An 18,955-nucleotide genomic window follows, 5' to 3' on the forward strand; every position below is an offset into this window, starting at 1 on the left:
ACCATGATTTTAAAGTTTGAACATGCCAAATTAGCAAAAATAAAAAGTAGCATAAAACGTTAGCATGGTAATGTTAGGATGCTAATATTCTCGCAACGCACTTTTACTGTTAGCGTACTTGCTCGACCGCACTAAGTATCACAAAACCATGATTTTTTAAAGATTAAACATGCAAATTTAGCAAAAAAAAAGTAGCATAGAACGTTGTCATGCTAATATGAAAAAAATATAGCAAAAATGCTAACAAGCTAATGTTCTCACAACACACATTAACTTTTGGCATACTTGCTTGAGAGCACCAAGTATTACAAACCATGATTTTAAAGTTTAAACACGCAAAATTATTAAAAAAAAAAAAAACTGGCATAAAACGTCAGCATGCTAATACAACAAAAACTGTTAGCATGCTAATATTCTCACAACACACGTTAACTTTTGGCATACTTGCTCGAGAGCACCAAGTATTACAAACCATGATTTTAAAGTTTAAACACGCAAAATTATAAAAAAAAAAAAAACTGGCATAAAACGTCAGCATGCTAATACAACAAAAACTGTTAGCATGCTAATATTCTCGCAACGCACTTTTACTGTTGGCATACTTGCTCGTCAGCACCAAGTATCACAAACCATGGGCTAGTTTTTCTTATATTAACATGCAACTTTGACTCGCCCCCCCTCCGAACTGAGCTTACTCCCTCCCTCCCACCTCGTATTAAACAAAGAATCAGGCGTCTCTCTTGACGTACTTTTCTATGAACGTGACCTTTACCTAAAGACAGTTTTCTTTGACTACTTGATTAGAACAATTTCCAACATGCGTGCTCGTTTTAGCGTTTCATTCATGTTACCGTTCGAGCCCGTTGTGTGAACTCTGACCTTTGCACTGTGTGTGGGGGGGTCGGTAAGGGGGGGGGGGGGGGGGTAATCTCCTGCAGAATTATGCAAGAAATGAAAAAGGTGGACATGAGCGTGAGGCAGGAAAAGAGCAAAAAAACAAAAACAAAAAAAAGTGCACACACTCATGTTTTGTCGTTCCTTGAACGCAGCGTCAGCTGTGCATAACTGCCAGGTCAAGGTCCGCCTCCTGTTATGCTACTTTAAAAAAAAAAAAAAAAGACACAAAACTTGGAAAAAAACGCAACGCCGCCATCAGCTTTTCTCAGGCTTTTATTGGTCAGCACTAAAATATAATACATCATTTATTTGTCTTTCATATAAATAGGATGAATGGAGGAGAGCTTGCGGTGCGTTCAAGGACCAGCTGAAGGTAGTAAAAGCACATTCTGGAGGTCATGACGGAGTCATTCACAGTGTGTGTGTGTGTGTGTGATTAAAGTAAAGCGGTAACAACAGGTTACCACGCTGGAGGCCCCTCCCACTCGGTAATAAACAGTTTATAAACGTGTTACAGACGGTTATGAATGACATCATAGTGTTTGTGTAAGCAGGCGGGCTCGCTATTTGTCGGAGGAAATACTTGCCTGGGGAAGTGGAGCTAAAAGTGGGCTCAGTATTTGGCACGCACGCTATTGTTCCGATACGCTGTTTGTCTATGATGGCAGGGAAGTGGGACAAAAATGACGTTTGTGGCGCCCCCTATGGGTGCTATTGAAAATGTGTATCCAAGACATATATAAGAAATGCTAACATTTGAGAAATTGCGTTTGATGTAAATATAAATAGAATACATCAATCCTTTTCAACCCATATTCAATTGAATGCACTACAAAGACAAGATATTTGATGTTCAAACTCGTAAACATTATTTTTTGTTGTTGCAAATAATAATTAACTTAGAATTTCATGGCTGCAACACGTGCCAAAGTAGTTGGGAAAGGGCATGTTCACCACTGTGTTACATCACCTTTTCTTTTAACAACACTAAATAAATGTTTGGGAACTGAGGAAACTAATTGTTGAAGTTTTGAAAGTGGAATTTTTTCCCATTCTTGGTTTATGTAGAGCTTCAGTCCTTCAACAGTCCGGGGTCTCCGCTGTCGCATTTTACGCTTCATAATGCGCCACACATTTTCCATGGGAGACAGGTCTGGACTGCAGGCGGGCCAGGGAAGTACCCGCACTTTTTTTTTACCAAGCCACGCTGTTGTAACACGTGCTGAATGTGGCTTGGCATTGTCTTGCTGAAATAAGCAGGGGCGTCCATGAAAAAGACGATGCTTAGATGGCAGCATATGTTGTTCCAAAACCTGTATGTACCTTTCAGCATTAATGGTGCCTTCACAGATGTGTAAGTTCCCCATGCCTTGGGCACTAATGCACCCCCATACCATCACAGATGCTGGCTTTTGAACTTTGCGTCGATAACAGTCTGGATGGTTCGCTTCCCCTTTGGTCCGGATGACACGATGTCGAATATTTCCAAAAACAATTTGAAATGTGGACTCGTCAGACCACAGAACACTTTTCTACTTTGCATCAGTCCATCTTAGATGATCTCGGGCCCAGAGAAGCTGGCGGCGTTTCTGGATGTTGTTGATAAATGGCTTTCGCTTTGCATAGTAGAGCTTTAACTTGCACTCACAGATGTAGCGACAAACTGTATTTAGTGACAGTGGTTTTCTGAAGTGTTCCTGAGCCCATGCGGTGATATCCTTTAGAGATTGATGTCGGTTTTTGATACAGTACCGTCCGAGGTATCAAAGGTCACGGTCATTCAATGTTGGTTTCCGGCCATGCCGCTTACGTGGAGTGATTTCTCCAGATTCTCTGAACCTTTTGATGATATTATGGACCTATGTTGAAATCCCGAAATTTCTTGCAATTGCACTTTTGAGAAACGTTGTTCTTAAACTGTTTGACTATTTTTTGGGAAGCTGTTTTTATACCCAATCATGGCACCCACCTGTTCCCAATTAGCCTGCACACCTGTGGGATGTTCCACTTTATCAGTATTTATTGCCCCCTTTCCCAACTTCTTTGTCACGTGTTGCTGGCATCAAATTCTAAAGTTAATGATTATTTGCACAAACAAAAAAAAAGTTTGTTACTTTAAATATGGTGTCTTTGTAACATATTCAACTGAGTATGGGTTGAAAAGGATTTGCAAATCATTGTATTCTGTTTATATTTACATCTAACACAATTTCCCAACTCATATGGAAACGGGGTTTGTACATATAAGACATGCTATCATACATGTAATAAATAATGTATGTACATTAGATGTTTGTTATGGTGAAGTGGTGAAACATGCTAACATTACAGTGGCTCCTTTGTCCAGCAGTGTGAGAAATAAATAAGTTGGAATAAAAGTGTGCTGTATTGTGTCTTTTCTTCTATGACTAATATATATTTATTTTAATTGTTTTATGACTGATAAATATCTTTGGTTGGAGTCTGGCAGGAGCAGCAACATGTGAAGAAAGTATCAAAATAAAGTTAGTCAAATATACAAAACATAACTTTGAAGCTTGGATTATGATGTACATGTAAAGGGTAGAAGTAATGAGCGCTTAATGTTCTTCCACGTTATAGTACATTATACAGGAAGTAGTTCTGACAAGATGGCGGCGTTACAGGAAGTAGTTCTGACAAGAGGGCAGTGTTACAGGAAGTAGTTTTGACAAGATGGTGGCTTTACAAGAAGTAGTCTTGACAAGATGGTGGTAGAGGAAGTAGTCTTGACAAAATGGTCGCATTACAGGAAGTAGTTCTGACAAGGTAGTGGTACAGGAAGTAGTGCTGACAAGGTAGTGGTAGGGTAAGTAGTCCTGACAATATGGTGGCGTTACAGGAAGTAGTTCTGACAAGGTAGTGGTACAGGAAGTAGTCCTGCAAAATGGTGGCATTACAGGAAGTAGTCCTGACAAAATGGTGGCATTACAGGAAGTAGTCCTGACAAAATGGTTGCGTTACAGGAAGTAGTCCTGACAAAATGGTTGCGTTACAGGAAGTAGTCCTGACAAGATGGTGGCTTTACGGGAAGTAGTCCTGACAAAATGGTGGCATTTCAGGAAGTAATCGTGACAAAATGGGGGCATTTCAGGAAGTAGTCCTGACAAAATGGTGGCATTTCAGGAAGTAGTCCTGACAAAATGGTGGCGTTTCAGGAAGTAGTCCTGACAAAATGGTGGCGTTTCAGGAAGTAATCTTGGCAAAATGGGGGCATTTCAAGAAGTAGCCCTGACAAAATGGTGGTGCAACTGGAAGTAGTTCTGACAAAATGGTGGTACAGGAAGTAGTCCTGACTAGAATGTGGCTTTACGGGAAGTAGTTCTAACAAGATGGTGGCGTTTGAGGAAGTAATCCTGACAAAATGATGATGTTACAGGAAGTAGTCCTGACAAGGTGGTGGCTTTACAAGAAGTAGTCCTGACAAGATGGTGGTTTTACAAGAAGTAGTCCTGACAAGATGGTGGTAGAAGAAATAGTCCTGACAAAATGGTGGCGTTACAGGAAGTAGTTCTGACAAGGTAGTGGTAGGGTAAGTAGTCCTGACAATATGGTGGCGTTACAGGAAGTAGTTCTGACAAGGTGGTGGTACAGGAAGTAGTCCTGACAAAATAGTGGCATTACAGGAAGTAGTTTTGACAAGGTAGTGGAACAGGAAGTAGTCTTGACAAAATGGTTGTGTTACAGGAAGTAGTCCTGAAAAGATGGTGGCTTTACAGGAAGTAGTCCTGACAAAATGGTGGCGTTACAGGAAGTAGTAGTGACAAAATGGTGGCTTTACAGAAAGTAGTCCTGACAAGATGGTGGTACAGGAAATAGTCGTGACAAGATGGTGGAACAGGAAGTAGTTGTGACAAGATGGTGGAACACGAAGTAGTTGCGACAAGATGGTGGAACAGGAAGTAGTTGTGACAAGATGGTGGTACAGGAAGTGTCCTTGCGTCACGTTCTCTCTGGTCCCCAAAGGGTCTGTGGTGGCACGGGGACTTTCTGGAACCTTTGGAAGACTTTGGTACCTGAGCTGCCTCACCTGGCTTCATCAGAGCTGCGCTTCCTTCTTTGTGGCGTGACGAGGTGGGAGTGGCCTCAGACTGCAGTGGCTCCGCCCACCTTCAAAGTCCAGATGCTCCTGTGAGGTTGGCGGCCTTCTTCCTGTCTGGCGTCTAAATGTGGCGGCGGCGGCGGCGATGGTGGTGGTGGTGCATGTCCTCCATGGCGATACGGCCCCACACGCCGATCACAAAGGTCTCGATCTCGCACTCGTTGTCCCCGCGGGCGATACGGAAGTAACCCTCCTCACCCCAATTCTTCCCCCAGGAGTTGGCAGCAATCTGAGGGGGGGGGGGGGGGTGACAACATGGAGGGGCTTAAAGTGATGCATGAACATCAAAAATTATATTTTTTAATCAAACAGGCGCTCAAACACTCACTTTTCATGTTAGGAAAACAACCCTGCCTTCCCCACGCTTCGCTACAGGTCTTAAAATGACGCAGACTATCCGCCAGTCAGTTACAGACATGGGACTTGTATGCTTGACCCTGTTTTTCTGCTGCAAATATGCTAACCTAGCGCGATGTAAAATGTTATGTTTGGATGTAGCTCATAGAGCAATGCTAATGTTGCTAACCTAGCACGATGTAAAATGTTATGTTAGCATGTAGTTTATATAGCTGCGCTACTGTTGCTAATCTGACACAATGTTAAAATGTATTGTTAGCATATAGCTCACATAGCAATGCTAATATTGCTAATCTGACACAATGTTAAAATGTAATGTTATTTTATAGCACACATAGCTTTGCTAATGTTGCTCATCTGACACAATGTTAAAATGTAATTTTATTTTATAGCTCACATAGCTATGCTAATGTTGCTAATCTGACACAATGTTAAAGTGTAATGTTAGCATATAGCTCACATAGCTGTGCTAATGTGGCTAATCTGACACAATGTTAAAGTGTAATGTTAGCATATAGCTCACATAGCAATGCTAATGTTGCTAATCTGACACAATGTTAAAATGTAATGTTAGCATATAGCTCACATAGCAATGCTAATGTTGCTAATCTGACACAATGTTAAAATGTAATGTTATTTTATATCTCACGTAGCTGAGCTAATGTTGCTAATCTGACACAATGTTAAAATGTAATGTTATTTTATAGCACACATAGCTATGCTAATGTTGCTAATCTGACACAATGTTAAAATGTAATGTTATTTTATAGCTCACATAGCTATGCTAATGTTGCTAATCTGACACAATGTTAAAGTGTAATGTTAGCATATAGCTCACATAGCTGTGCTAATGTGGCTAATCTGACACAATGTTAAAATGTAATGTTAGCATATAGCTCACATAGCTGTGCTAATGTTGCTAATCTGACACAATGTTAAAGTGTAATGTTATTTTATAGCTCACATAGCTGTGCTAATGTTGCTAATCCGACACAATGTTAAAGTGTAATGTTAGCATGACGTTAGGATGAGACAATCAGAGATTACAAAGAGAAACATAGCCAGGGCTTGTAATCTCGCCAGAAAGATGTCCAGGCATCGAGTAATTGTCTCTGGCCCCCTGCCTGGGAGAGGCAATGATGAGAGATATAGCAGATTAGTCTCTCTTAACAGGTGGCTGGATAGCTTCTGCAGACAGCAGGGATTTACGTTTATTGATAATTGGCCCTCTTTCTGGGGCAAACCTGGCTTGCTGAGGAGAGACGGCCTTCACCCTAACCAGGAAGGCGCTATCCTCTTGTCTCGGAACATAGACTTCGCATTGAGCCACATTTGACTAACTGCACTAGAGCAAGCCCGGTCACAGGCAATTACAGAGCCTGCTAGCCTGGGTATGGAGTCAGTTAAGTTAGAGCTAGCCAGCGCCAGGCTGGATGATCCCTGTACACATAGCAATTTTCGTAGAATAATACACAACTCACAAAATGTTTTTTCTACTGTGTCTATGACTTCGTCAGAGTTAGACATGCGTTCTACTGAGGTGGCAAATTATGATGCGTTCAGTTTATCGCAGCGCCAAGTAGACAATCTGAAAATTCCCGTCATATCAATTCCTAGATATGGTCGTAATTATTTTAAGTACACTGCGCATAATAAACGCAACATTATTAATATTGCTACTACGGATAATTTTATCAACAACTCCTTAAAACAGCCCACTACCTATAATATGGGCTTTCTAAACATCAGATCTTTGTCTCCCAAAACGTTATTAGTCAATGAGGTCATTAGAGACAACAACCTTAACGTCATCGGTCTTAGCGAAACCTGGCTTAAACCAGACGACTTTTTTGCGATAAATGAGGCATCCCCTCCTAACTATACGAATGCGCATATTGCCCGTCACCTCAAAAGGGGAGGGGGTGTCGCACTAATATACAACGAAAATTTTAACTTTAGTCCTAACTTAAATAATAAATATAAATCGTTTGAGGTGCTTTCTATGAAGTCTGCCACACCTCTGCCTCTGTGCCTGGCCGTTATCTACCGCCCCCCAGGGCCCTATTCGGACTTTATTAGTGAATTCTCAGAGTTTGTTGCTGATCTAGTGACGCACGCCGATAATATAATTATAATGGGGGACTTTAATATCCATATGAATACCCCATTGGACCCACCGTGCGTGGCGCTCCAGACTATAATTGATAGCTGTGGTCTTACACAAATAATAAATGAACCGACGCATCGCAGCGGTAATACGATAGACCTAGTGCTTGTCAGAGGTATCACCGTCTCCAAAGTTATGATACTCCCGTATACTAAAGTAATGTCCGATCATTACCTTATAAAATTCGAAGTTCAGACTCATGTTCGGCAAGCTAATAATAATAATAACTGCTATAGCAGCCGCAACATTAATGCTGCCACAACGACGACTCTTGCGGACCTACTGCCCTCGGTAATGGCACCGTTCCCAAAGTATGTGGGCTCTATTGATAACCTCACTAACAACTTTAACAACGCCCTGCGCGAAACCATTGATAGTATAGCACCGCTGAAGTTAAAAAAGGCTCCAAAAAGGCGTACGCCATGGTTTACTGAAGAAACTAGAGCTCAGAAATTATTATGTAGAAAGCTGGAACGCAAATGGCGCACGACTAAACTTGAGGTGCACCATCAAGCATGGAGTGATAGTTTAATAACTTATAAACGCATGCTTACCTTAGCTAAAACTAATTATTACTCAAATCTCATCCGCATTAATAAAAACGATCCAAAATTTTTGTTTAGTACAGTAGCATCGCTAACCCAACAAGGGACTCCTTCCAGTAGCTCCACCCATTCGGCAGATGACTTTATGAAGTTCTTTAATAAGAAAATTGAACTTATTAGAAAGGAGATTAAAGACAATGCGTCCCAGCTACAACGGGGTTATAGTAACACAGATACGATTGTATATACGGCGGATACTGCAAATATCCAAAATAGTTTCTCTCGTTTTGATGAAATAACATTAGAAGGATTGTTACAACGTGTAAATGGAATAAAACAAACAACATGTTTACTTGACCCACTTCCTGGGAAACTTATCAAGGAGCTTTTTGTATTATTAGGTCCATCAGTGCTAAATATTATAAACTTATCACTTTCCTCGGGCACTGTTCCCGTTGCATTCAAAAAAGCGGTTATTCATCCTCTCCTTAAAAGACCTAACCTCGATCCAGACCTCATGGTAAACTACCGACCGGTGTCTCACCTTCCCTTTATTTCGAAAATCCTCGAAAAAATTGTTGCAGAGCAGCTAAATGAGCACTTAGCGTTTAACAATCTATGTGAAACCTTTCAATCCGGTTTCAGGGCAAATCACTCGACTGAGACAGCCCTCGCAAAACTGACTAATGATCTATTGCTAACGATGGACTCTGATGCGTCATCTATGTTGCTGCTCCTCGATCTTAGCGCTGCTTTCGATACCGTCGATCATAATATTTTATTAGAGCGTATCAAAATACGAATTGGTATTTCAGACTCAGCCCTGTCATTGTTTAACTCTTATCTTACTGATAGGATGCAGTGCGTCTCCTATAACAGTGTGACCTCGGACTATGTTAAGGTAACGTGTGGAGTTCCCCAGGGTTCGGTCCTTGGCCCTGTACTCTTCAGCATCTACATGCTGCCGCTAGGTGACATCATACGCAAATACGGTATTAGCTTTCACTGTTATGCTGATGACACCCAACTTTACATGCCCCTAAAGCTGACCAACACGCCGGACTGTAGTCAGTTGGAAGCGTGTCTTAATGAAATTAAACAATGGATGTCCGCTAACTTTTTGCAACTTAATGCCAAAAAAACGGAAATGCTGATTATCGGTCCTGCTAGACACCGACCTCTATTTAATAATACAACTTTAACATTTGACAACCAAATAATAAAACAAGGTGACTCTGTAAAAAATCTGGGTATTATCTTCGACCCAACTCTCTCCTTTGAGTCACACATTAAAAGCGTTACTAAAACGGCCTTCTTTCATCTCCGTAATATCGCTAAAATTCGCTCCATTTTGTCCACTAAAGACGCCGAGATCATTATCCATGCGTTTGTTACGTCTCGTCTCGATTACTGTAACGTATTATTTTCGGGTCTCCCCATGTCTAGCATTAAAAGATTACAGTTGGTACAAAATGCGGCTGCTAGACTTTTGACAAGAACAAGAAAGTTTGATCACATTACGCCTGTACTGTATATACCTTTATATACATATATACATACATATATACCTGTACTGGCTCACCTGCACTGGCTTCCTGTGCACTTAAGATGTGACTTTAAGGTTTTACTACTTACGTATAAAATACTACACGGTCTAGCTCCAGCCTATCTTGCCGATTGTATTGTACCGTATGTCCCGGCAAGAAATCTGCGTTCAAAAGACTCCGGCTTATTAGTGATTCCTAGAGCTCAAAAAAAGTCTGCGGGCTATAGAGCGTTTTCCGTTCGGGCTCCAGTACTCTGGAATGCCCTCCCGGTAACAGTTTGAGATGCTACCTCAGTAGAAGCATTTAAGTCTCATCTTAAAACTCATCTGTATACTCTAGCCTTTAAATAGACCTCCTTTTTAGACCAGTTGATCTGCCGCTTCTTTTCTTTCTCCTATGTCCCCCCCTCCCTTGTGGAGGGGGTCCGGTCCGATGACCATGGATGAAGTACTGGCTGTCCAGAGTCGAGACCCAGGATGGACCGCTCGTCGGGACCCAGGATGGACCGCTCGCCTGTATCGGTTGGGGACATCTCTACGCTGCTGATCCGCTTGAGATGGTTTCCTGTGGACGGGACTCTCACTGCTGTCTTGGAGCCACTATGGATTGAACTTTCACAGTATCATGTTAGACCCGCTCGACATCCATTGCTTTCGGTCCCCTAGAGGGGGGGGGTTGCCCACATCTGAGGTCCTCTCCAAGGTTTCTCATAGTCAGCATTGTCGCTGGCGTCCCACTGAATGTGAATTCTACCTGCCCACTAGGTGTGAGTTTTCCTTGCCCTTTTGTGGGTTCTTCCGAGGATGTTGTAGTCGTAATGATTTGTGCAGTCCTTTGAGACATTTGTGATTTGGGGCTATATAAATAAACATTGATTGATTGATTGATTGATATAGCTCACATAGCTGTGCTAATGTCGCTAATCTGACACAATGTTAAAGTGTAATGTTAGCATATAGCTCACATAGCTGTGCTAATGTTGCTAATCTGACACAATGTTAAAGTGTAATGTTAGCATATAGCTCACATAGCAATGCTAATTTTGCTAATCTGACACAATGTTAAAATGTAATGTTAGCATATAGCTCACATAGCAATGCTAATGTTGCTAATCTGACACAATGTTAAAATGTAATGTTATTTTATAGCTCACATAGCTGAGCTAATGTTGCTAATCTGACACAATGTTAAAGTGTAATGTTATCATATAGCTCACATAGCTGTGCTAATGTTGCTAATCTGACACAATGTTAAAATGTAATTTTATTTTATAGCTCACATAGCTATGCTAATGTTGCTAATCTGACACAATGTTAAAGCTCAATGTTAAAAGCTCACATATAGCTCACATAGCTGTGCTAATGTCGCTAATCCGACACAATGTTAAAATGTAATGTTAGCATATAGCTCACATAGCTGTGCTAATGTTGCTAATCTGACACAATGTTAAAATGTAATTTTATTTTATAGCTCACATAGCTATGCTAATGTTGCTAATCCGACACAATGTTAAAGCTCAATGTTAAAAGCTCACATATAGCTCACATAGCTGTGCTAATGTTGCTAATCTGACACAATGTTAAAGTGTAATGTTATTTTATAGCTCACATAGCTGTGCTAATGTTGCTAATCTGACACAATGTTAAAGTGTAATGTTAGCATATAGCTCACACAGCAATGCTAATGTTGCTAATCTGACACAATGTTAAAATGTAATGTTATTTTATAGCTCACACAGCTGTGCTAATGTTGCTAATCTGACACAATGTTAAAGTGTAATGTTAGCATGTAGCTCACATAGCTCCGCTAATGTTGCTAATTTCACACAATGTTAAAGTGCAATGTTAGCATGTAGCTCACATAGCAATGCTAATGTTGCTAATCTGACACAATGTTAAAGTGCAATGTTATCTTATAACTCACATAGCTTTGCTAATGTTGCTAATCTGACACAATGTTAAAGTGTAATGTTAGCATATTGCTCACATTGTTGTGCTAATGTTGGTAATATGACACAATGTTAAAATGTAATGTTACCTTAGAGCCCACATAGCTATGCTAATGTTGTTAATTTGGCATTATGTTAACATGTAATGTTAGCAAATAGCTCAATTAGCTATGCTAATGTTGCTAATCTGGCGTAATGTTAAAATGTAATGTTAGCAAATAGCTCACATAGCTAGACTAGTGTTGCTAACATAGCATTATTTTTAAAATACAAAGTTAGCATGTAGCTCACGTAGCTATGCTAGTGTTGCTAACCTTGCATGATTTTAAATACAATGTTAGCGTGTAGCTCACATAGCTATGCTAGTGTTTCCTAATCTGGCATGATGTTAAAATGTAATGCTAGCATGTAGATCACATAGCTATGCTAGTGTTGCTCACCTAGCATTATGTTAAATTTTAATATTAGCATGTAGTTTCTATAGCTATGCTAGAGTTTCTAACCTTGCGTAATATTAAAATGCAATGTTAGCATGTCGCTCGCATAGTTACGCTAGTGTTTCTAACCTGGCATGATGTTAAAATGTAATGTTAGCATGTAGCTCACTGATGTTAGTGTTGCTAACCTAGCACGATTTTTAAATTTACTGTTAGCATGTAGCTTTCATAGCTATACTAATGTTGATAACATAGCATGATATTAAAATGTAATGCTAGCATGTAGCTCACATAGCTATGCTAGTGTTGCTCACCTAGCATGATGTTAAATTGTAATATTAGCATGTAGTTTCTATAGCTATGCTATAGTTGCTAACCTTGCATAATATTAAAATGCAATGTTAGCAGGTCGCTTGCATAGTTACGCTAGTGTTTCTAACCTGACATGATGTTAAAATGTAATGTTAGCATGTAGCTCACTAATGTTAGTGTTGCTAACCTAGCACGATTTTTAAATTCACTGTTAGCATGTAGCTTGCATAGCTATACTAATGTTGATAACATAGCATGATATTAAAATGTAATGCTAACACATAGCTAAAATAAATATGCTAGTGATGCTCATCTAGCATTATGTTAAATTTTAATATTAGCATGTAGTTTCTATAGCTATGCTATAGTTGCTAACCTTGCATAATATTAAAATGCAATGTTAGCAGGTCGCTTGCATAGTTACGCTAGTGTTTCTAACCTGGCATGATTAAAATGTAATGTTAGCATGTAGCTCACTAATGTTAATGTTGCTAACCTAGCACGATTTTTAAATTCACTGTTAGCATGTAGCTTGCATAGCTATACTAATGTTGATAACATAGCATCATATTAAAATGTAATGCTAACATGTAGCTAAAATAAATATGCTAGTGATACTCACCTAGCATTATGTTAAATTTTAATATTAGCATGTAGTTTCTATAGCTATGCTATAGTTGCTAACCTTGCATAATATTAAAATGCAATGTTAGCAGGTCGCTTGCATAGTTACGCTAGTGTTTCTAACCTGGCATGATGTTAAAATGTAATGTTAGCATGTAGCTCACTAATGTTAGTGTTGCTAACCTAACACAATTTTTTAATTCACTGTTAGCATGTAGCTTGCATAGCCATACTAATGTTGATAACATAGCATGATATTAAAATGTAATGTTGGCATGTAGCTCACGTAGCTATGCTAGTGTTTCTAACCCAGTTATAATATTAAAATCACATATGCTAGTGTTGCTAACCGAGCAGGATTTCAAATAAACTGTTAGCATGTAACTCATATCTCTGTGCTAATGTTGATAACCTAGCATGATGTTCAAATGTGAAAGTGTCTTACCCAGTACTTCCTGGGCACTCCATCAAAGGCGGTGTCCTGTCCCCACCTGCACAGAGCAGAGAAGACGACACGATGCGATAAATGTGTCCACCTATGAGGGTCAACAACATCCAGCAGGAAGGAGTATTTATGGCTGGACACCACTCGGCCACATTCCTACATCATTCCCATGTAAAAAAGCAGGGACTACCCTTTTTCCTCGTCAAAACAGGAATAGACGAGGAAGTGGAGAAAAACATACCGTATTTCCTTGAATTGTTGCCGGGTATATAGTATGCGCCTGCCTTGAATTACTCGCTTCGCCAAATAATTAGCGCATGCAACCGGGCTGAAATAAAACATGTTCCAGTCCTAAATACCCAGTTTGTTATTTATACAATAACACTTCATGGTGGCAGCAGTGGGATAAAGAGATCACCCACGGAGCAGAACGGGACGGGGAGTTGGCCAAGGATAATTCTGTCGTCGCCTGCACGTGAGGAGCCGGACTAACTGATAGAAGCGGTCTGATAGCAGTTTTCTAAACTGGACTTTCAATCGAAGCAGGAAGTAATAAAGGAAGATCTCCATTGAGACTGAGAGACTTTAAAAACTGAAGAAAGATAAGGAAGACTTCTATAAACAAGTTATTGATGCTTTTGATCAGAAGGAGCAGGCATGGACTTCCCATCCATCCATTTTTCTACCGCTTATTCCCTTTTTGGGTCGCGGGGGCCGCTTGTGCCTATCTCAGCTACAATCGGGCGGAAGGCGGGGTACACCCCGGACAAGTCGCCACCTCATCGCAGGGCCAACACAGATAGACAGACAACATTCACACTCACATTCACACACTAGGGCCAATTTAGTGTTGCCAATCAACCTATCCCCAGGTGCATGTTTTTGGAAGTGGGAGGAAGCCGGAGTACCCGCAGGGAACCCACGCATTCACGGGGAGAACATGCAAACTCCACACAGAAAGATTCCGAGCCCGGGATTGAACCCAAGACTGCAGGACCTTCGTATTGTGAGGCAGACACACTAACCCCTCTGCCACCGTGAACTTCATTTATAAGTAAAGGTAAGACCATAATAACGTTTTTTTTTTAAATGAAATGTTCTTTTCATGATGGTTTCCTTACATCACACTCAAATTTTTACTGCATGCCTTTGGTAAGTGCCGGAGTGAGATGAAGGTTTAATATAATCAGCGCATGCTTACCTTTACCGCATGCCTTTGGTAAGAGCTGGAGTGAGATGAAGGTTTAATATAATCAGCGCATGCTTACCTTTACCGCATGCCTTTGGTAAGAGCCGGAGTGAGATGAAGGTTTAAAATAATCAGCGCATGCTTACCTTTACTGCATGCCTTTGGTAAGAGCAGGAGTGAGAAGAGGTTATAAATTAATCAGCGCATGCTTACCTTTACCGCATGCCTTTGGTAAGAGCAGGAGTGAGAAGAGGTTAGCGAAAATAAGGCACTTTAAAACTTTATTTATAGATATTCCGGGACCGGTAACATTTTGAAAAAAACTTCCAAAAATAGAACAAGCCACTGGGAACTGATTTTTATTGTTTTTAACCCTTTTGAAATTGTGATAATGTTCCCCTTTAAATTAATTAGCGCCCCCGGCGGCAATTCAAGGAGATACGGTACTTTTTTTTTTTCTTTTTTTTTTTTAAGTGTTTGTGTTTTTAGGACGTGTTGGCGACCATCCATCATTTACCCAGCATGCATTGCATCAGAGCTCTTTGCCAAGTGCAGCCAATTCCCATCCCATCCTGTTTTTGCAGAGGAACTTTGTCCCCTGAGAGACGCATGTTTTACCTTTAAAAGGGGAACGCTGGCAAATGGAGGACTTTTTTTTTTTTCCTCGCTCACTGCAGTCCAGTGACCACACATTCCTCACAGCTGCACAAACAACACTCTGTGTGTGTGTGTGTGTGTGTGTGTGTTGCACGTATACACCTGCCCCGCGTGCACATTGCCAAAATGCAATCGTCCAATCAGCTCGCTGGCTGAGGGACAATGTTGGACATGACCCCGTGCAGCCGACCTTTTCCCCCCTGGTGGACGCTGATCCCCTCTGCCCGTGGATCAGCAGCCCAGACAAAGTCCTGTCCAGACCTCTGCGATCATTCCGCAAACTTTCCCAGGCTGCGGGCTTAAAGGGACCCAGTGCGACGGGATTTGCTCAGTGAAAGCACGCCGATTGCCCCGAGGGGATCACTGCCCACTGGCCCTAAACCCCCAACGCCCCCCCCCGACCCAAAGACCCCTTAGTGCCCGCTTTCCATCTTTGGTACAAGCACAAGTAGCTGGGCCTGAACTTTTTGACTTGGGGGCAATATATATATATATATATATATATGCCATCCATAAATATATATATATATATATATATATATATATATATATGTGTGTGTGAATGTGAGTGTGAATGTTGTCTGTCTATCTGTGTTGGCCCTGTGATGAGGTGGCGACTTGTCCAGGGTGTACCCCGCCTTCCGCCCGATTGTAGCTGAGATAGGCGCCAGCGCCCCCCGCGACCCCGAAAGGGAATAAGCGGTAGAAAATGGATGTGTGAATGTGAGTGTGAATGTTGTCTGTCTATCTGTGTTGGCCCTGTGATGAGGTGGCGACTTGTCCAGGGTGTACCGCGCCTTCCGCCCGATTGTAGCTGAGATAGGCGCCAGCGCCCCCCGCGACCCCGAAAGGGAATAAGCGGTAGAAAAGGGATGTGTGAATGTGAGTGTGAATGTTGTCTGTCTATCTGTGTTGGCCCTGTGATGAGGTGGCGACTTGTCCAGGGTGTACCCCGCCTTCCGCCCGATTGTAGCTGAGATAGGCGCCAGCGCCCCCCGCGACCCCGAAAGGGAATAAGCGGTAGAAAATGGATGTGTGAATGTGAGTGTGAATGTTGTCTGTCTATCTGTGTTGGCCCTGTGATGGGGTGGCGACTTGTCCAGGGTGTACCCCGCCTTCCGCCCGATTGTAGCTGAGATAGGCACCAGCGCCCCCCGCGACCCCGAAAGGCAATAAGCGGTAGAAAATGGATGTGTGAATGTGAGTGTGAATGTTGTCTGTCTATCTGTGTTGGCCCTGTGATGAGGTGGCGACTTGTCCAGGGTGTACCCCGCCTTCCGCCCGATTGTAGCTGAGATAGGCGCCAGCGCCCCCCACGACCCCGAAAGGCAATAAGCGGTAGAAAATGGATGTGTGAATGTGAGTGTGAATGTTGTCTGTCTATCTGTGTTGGCCCTGTGATGAGGTGGCGACTTGTCCAGGGTGTACCCCGCCTTCCGCCCGATTGTAGCTGAGATAGGCGCCAGCGCCCCCCGCGACCCCGAAAGGGAATAAGCGGTAGAAAATGGATGTGTGAATGTGAGTGTGAATGTTGTCTGTCTATCTGTGTTGAACCTGTGATGAGGTGGCGACTTGTCCAGGGTGTACCCCGCCTTCCGCCCGATTGTAGCTGAGATAGGCGCCAGTGCCCCCCGCGACCCCGAAAGGGAATAAGCGGTAGAAAATGGATGGATGGATATATATACACAAACCCCGTTTCCATGAGTTGGGAAATTGTGTTCGATATAAATATAAACAGAATACAATGATTTGCAAATCATTTTCAAGCCATATTCAGTTGAATACGCTACAAAAACAACATATTTGATGTTCAAACTGATAAAAAAAATTTTTTTTTTGCAAATAATCATTAAGTTTAGAATTTGATGCCAGCACCACGTGACAAAGAAGTTGGGAAAGGTGGCAATAAATACTGATAAAGTTGAGGAATGCTCATCAAACACTTATTTGGAACATCCCACAGGTGTGCAGGCTAATTTGGAACAGGTGGGTGCCATGATTGGGTATAAAAACAGCTTCCCAAAAAACTGCTCAGTCTTTCACAAGAAAGGATGGGGCGAGGTACACCCCTTTGTCCACAACTGCGTGAGCAAATAGTCAAACAGTTTAAGAAAAACGTTTCTCAAAGTGCAATTGCAAGAAATTTAGGGATTTCAACATCTACGGTCCATAATGTCATCAAAAGGTTCAGAGAATCTGGAGAAATCACTCCACGTAAGCGGCATGGCCGGAAACCAACATTGAATGACCGTGACCTTCGATCCCTCAGACCGCACTGTATCAAAACCGACATCAATCTCTAAAGGATATCACCACATGGGCTCAGGAACACTTCAGATAACCACTGTCACTAAATACAGTTTGTCCCTACATCTGTAAGTGCAAATTAGAGCTCTACTATGCAAAGCGAAAGCCATTTATCAACAACATCCAGAAACGCCGCCGGCTTCTCTGGGCCTGAGATCATCTAAGATGGACTGATGCAAAGTGGAAAAGTGTTCTGTGGTCTGACGAGTTCACATTTCCAATTGTTTATGGAAATATTCGACATCGTGTCATCCGGACCAAAGGGGAAGCGAACCATCCAGACTGTTATCGACGCAAAGTTGAAAATCCAGCATCTGTGATGGTATGGGGGTGCATTAGTGCCCAAGGCATGGGTAACTTACACATCTGTGAAGGCACCATTAATAGTGAAAGGTGCATACAGGTTTTGGAACAACATATGCTGCCATTTAAGCGCCGTCTTTTTCACGGACGCCCCTGCTTATTTCAGTAAGACAATGCCAAGCCACATTCAGCACGTGTTACAACAGCGTGACTTCGTAAAAAAAGAGTGCGGGTACTTTCCTGGCCCAGCTGCAGTCCAGACCTGTCTCCCATCGAAAATGTGTGGCGCATTATGAAGCGTAAAATACGACAGCGGAAACCCCGGACTGTTGAAGGACTGAAGCTCTACATAAAACAAGAATGGGGAAGAATTCCACTTTCAAAGCTTCAACAATTAGTTTCCTCAGTTCCCAAACGTTTATTGAGTGTTGTTAAAAGAAAAGGTGATGTAACACAGTGGTGAACATGCCCTTTCCCAACTACTTTGGCACGTGGTGCAGCCATGAAATTCTAAGTTAATTATTGTTTGCAAAAAAAGATAAAGTTTATGAGTTTGAACATCAAATATGTTGTCTTTGTAGTGCATTCAACTGAATATGGGTTGAAAAGGATTATCAAATCGAAGGTCCTACAGTCCTGGGTTCAAATCCAGGCTCGGGATCTTTCTGTGTGGAGTTTGCATGTTCTCCCCATGAATGCGTGGGTTCCCTCCGGGTACTCCGGCTTCTTCCCACTTCCAAAGACATGCACCTGGGGATAGGTTGATTGGCAACACTAAATTGGCCCTAGTGTGTGAATGTGAGTGTGAATGTTGTCTGTCTATCTGTGTTGGCCCTGCGATGAGGTGGCGACTTGTCCAGGGTGTACCCCGCCTTCCGCCCCATTGTAGCTAAGATAGGCGCCAGCGCCCCCCGCGACCCCAAAAAGGGAATAAGCGGTAGAAAATGGATGGATGGATGTATTTTATTAATATTTACATCCAACATAATTTCCCAACTCATATGGAAACAGGGTTTGTAAATACTTGCAACACAACACAGTTGTGTAAATATCTGTTACACAACAGTATTGTGTAGAGATCTGCAACACAACACAGTTGT

The 18,955-nt window shown here is 41.9% G+C and overlaps 1 protein-coding gene across 2 annotated transcripts in view; it reads right to left on the reverse strand.

Moving 5' to 3' along the window:
- Positions 1-1,152: 1,152 nt before the first annotated feature.
- The window catches only part of tinagl1 (tubulointerstitial nephritis antigen-like 1), a 126,142-nt gene continuing 108,339 nt past the window's right edge, over positions 1,153-18,955 (reverse strand). For both annotated transcript variants that reach the window (XM_061897109.1, XM_061897110.1), the window contains 2 exons: positions 13,400-13,445; positions 1,153-5,246 (listed from right to left, as the gene is read on the reverse strand). In XM_061897109.1, coding sequence (XP_061753093.1) covers positions 5,079-5,246; positions 13,400-13,445 — 214 coding nt within the window. In that variant the 3' untranslated portion in view covers positions 1,153-5,078. The remainder of the gene's footprint in view (positions 5,247-13,399; positions 13,446-18,955) is intronic.

The sequence above is a fragment of the Nerophis ophidion genome, linkage group LG04 (genome assembly GCF_033978795.1).
Source record: "Nerophis ophidion isolate RoL-2023_Sa linkage group LG04, RoL_Noph_v1.0, whole genome shotgun sequence".
Lineage (NCBI taxonomy): Eukaryota > Metazoa > Chordata > Actinopteri > Syngnathiformes > Syngnathidae > Nerophis > Nerophis ophidion.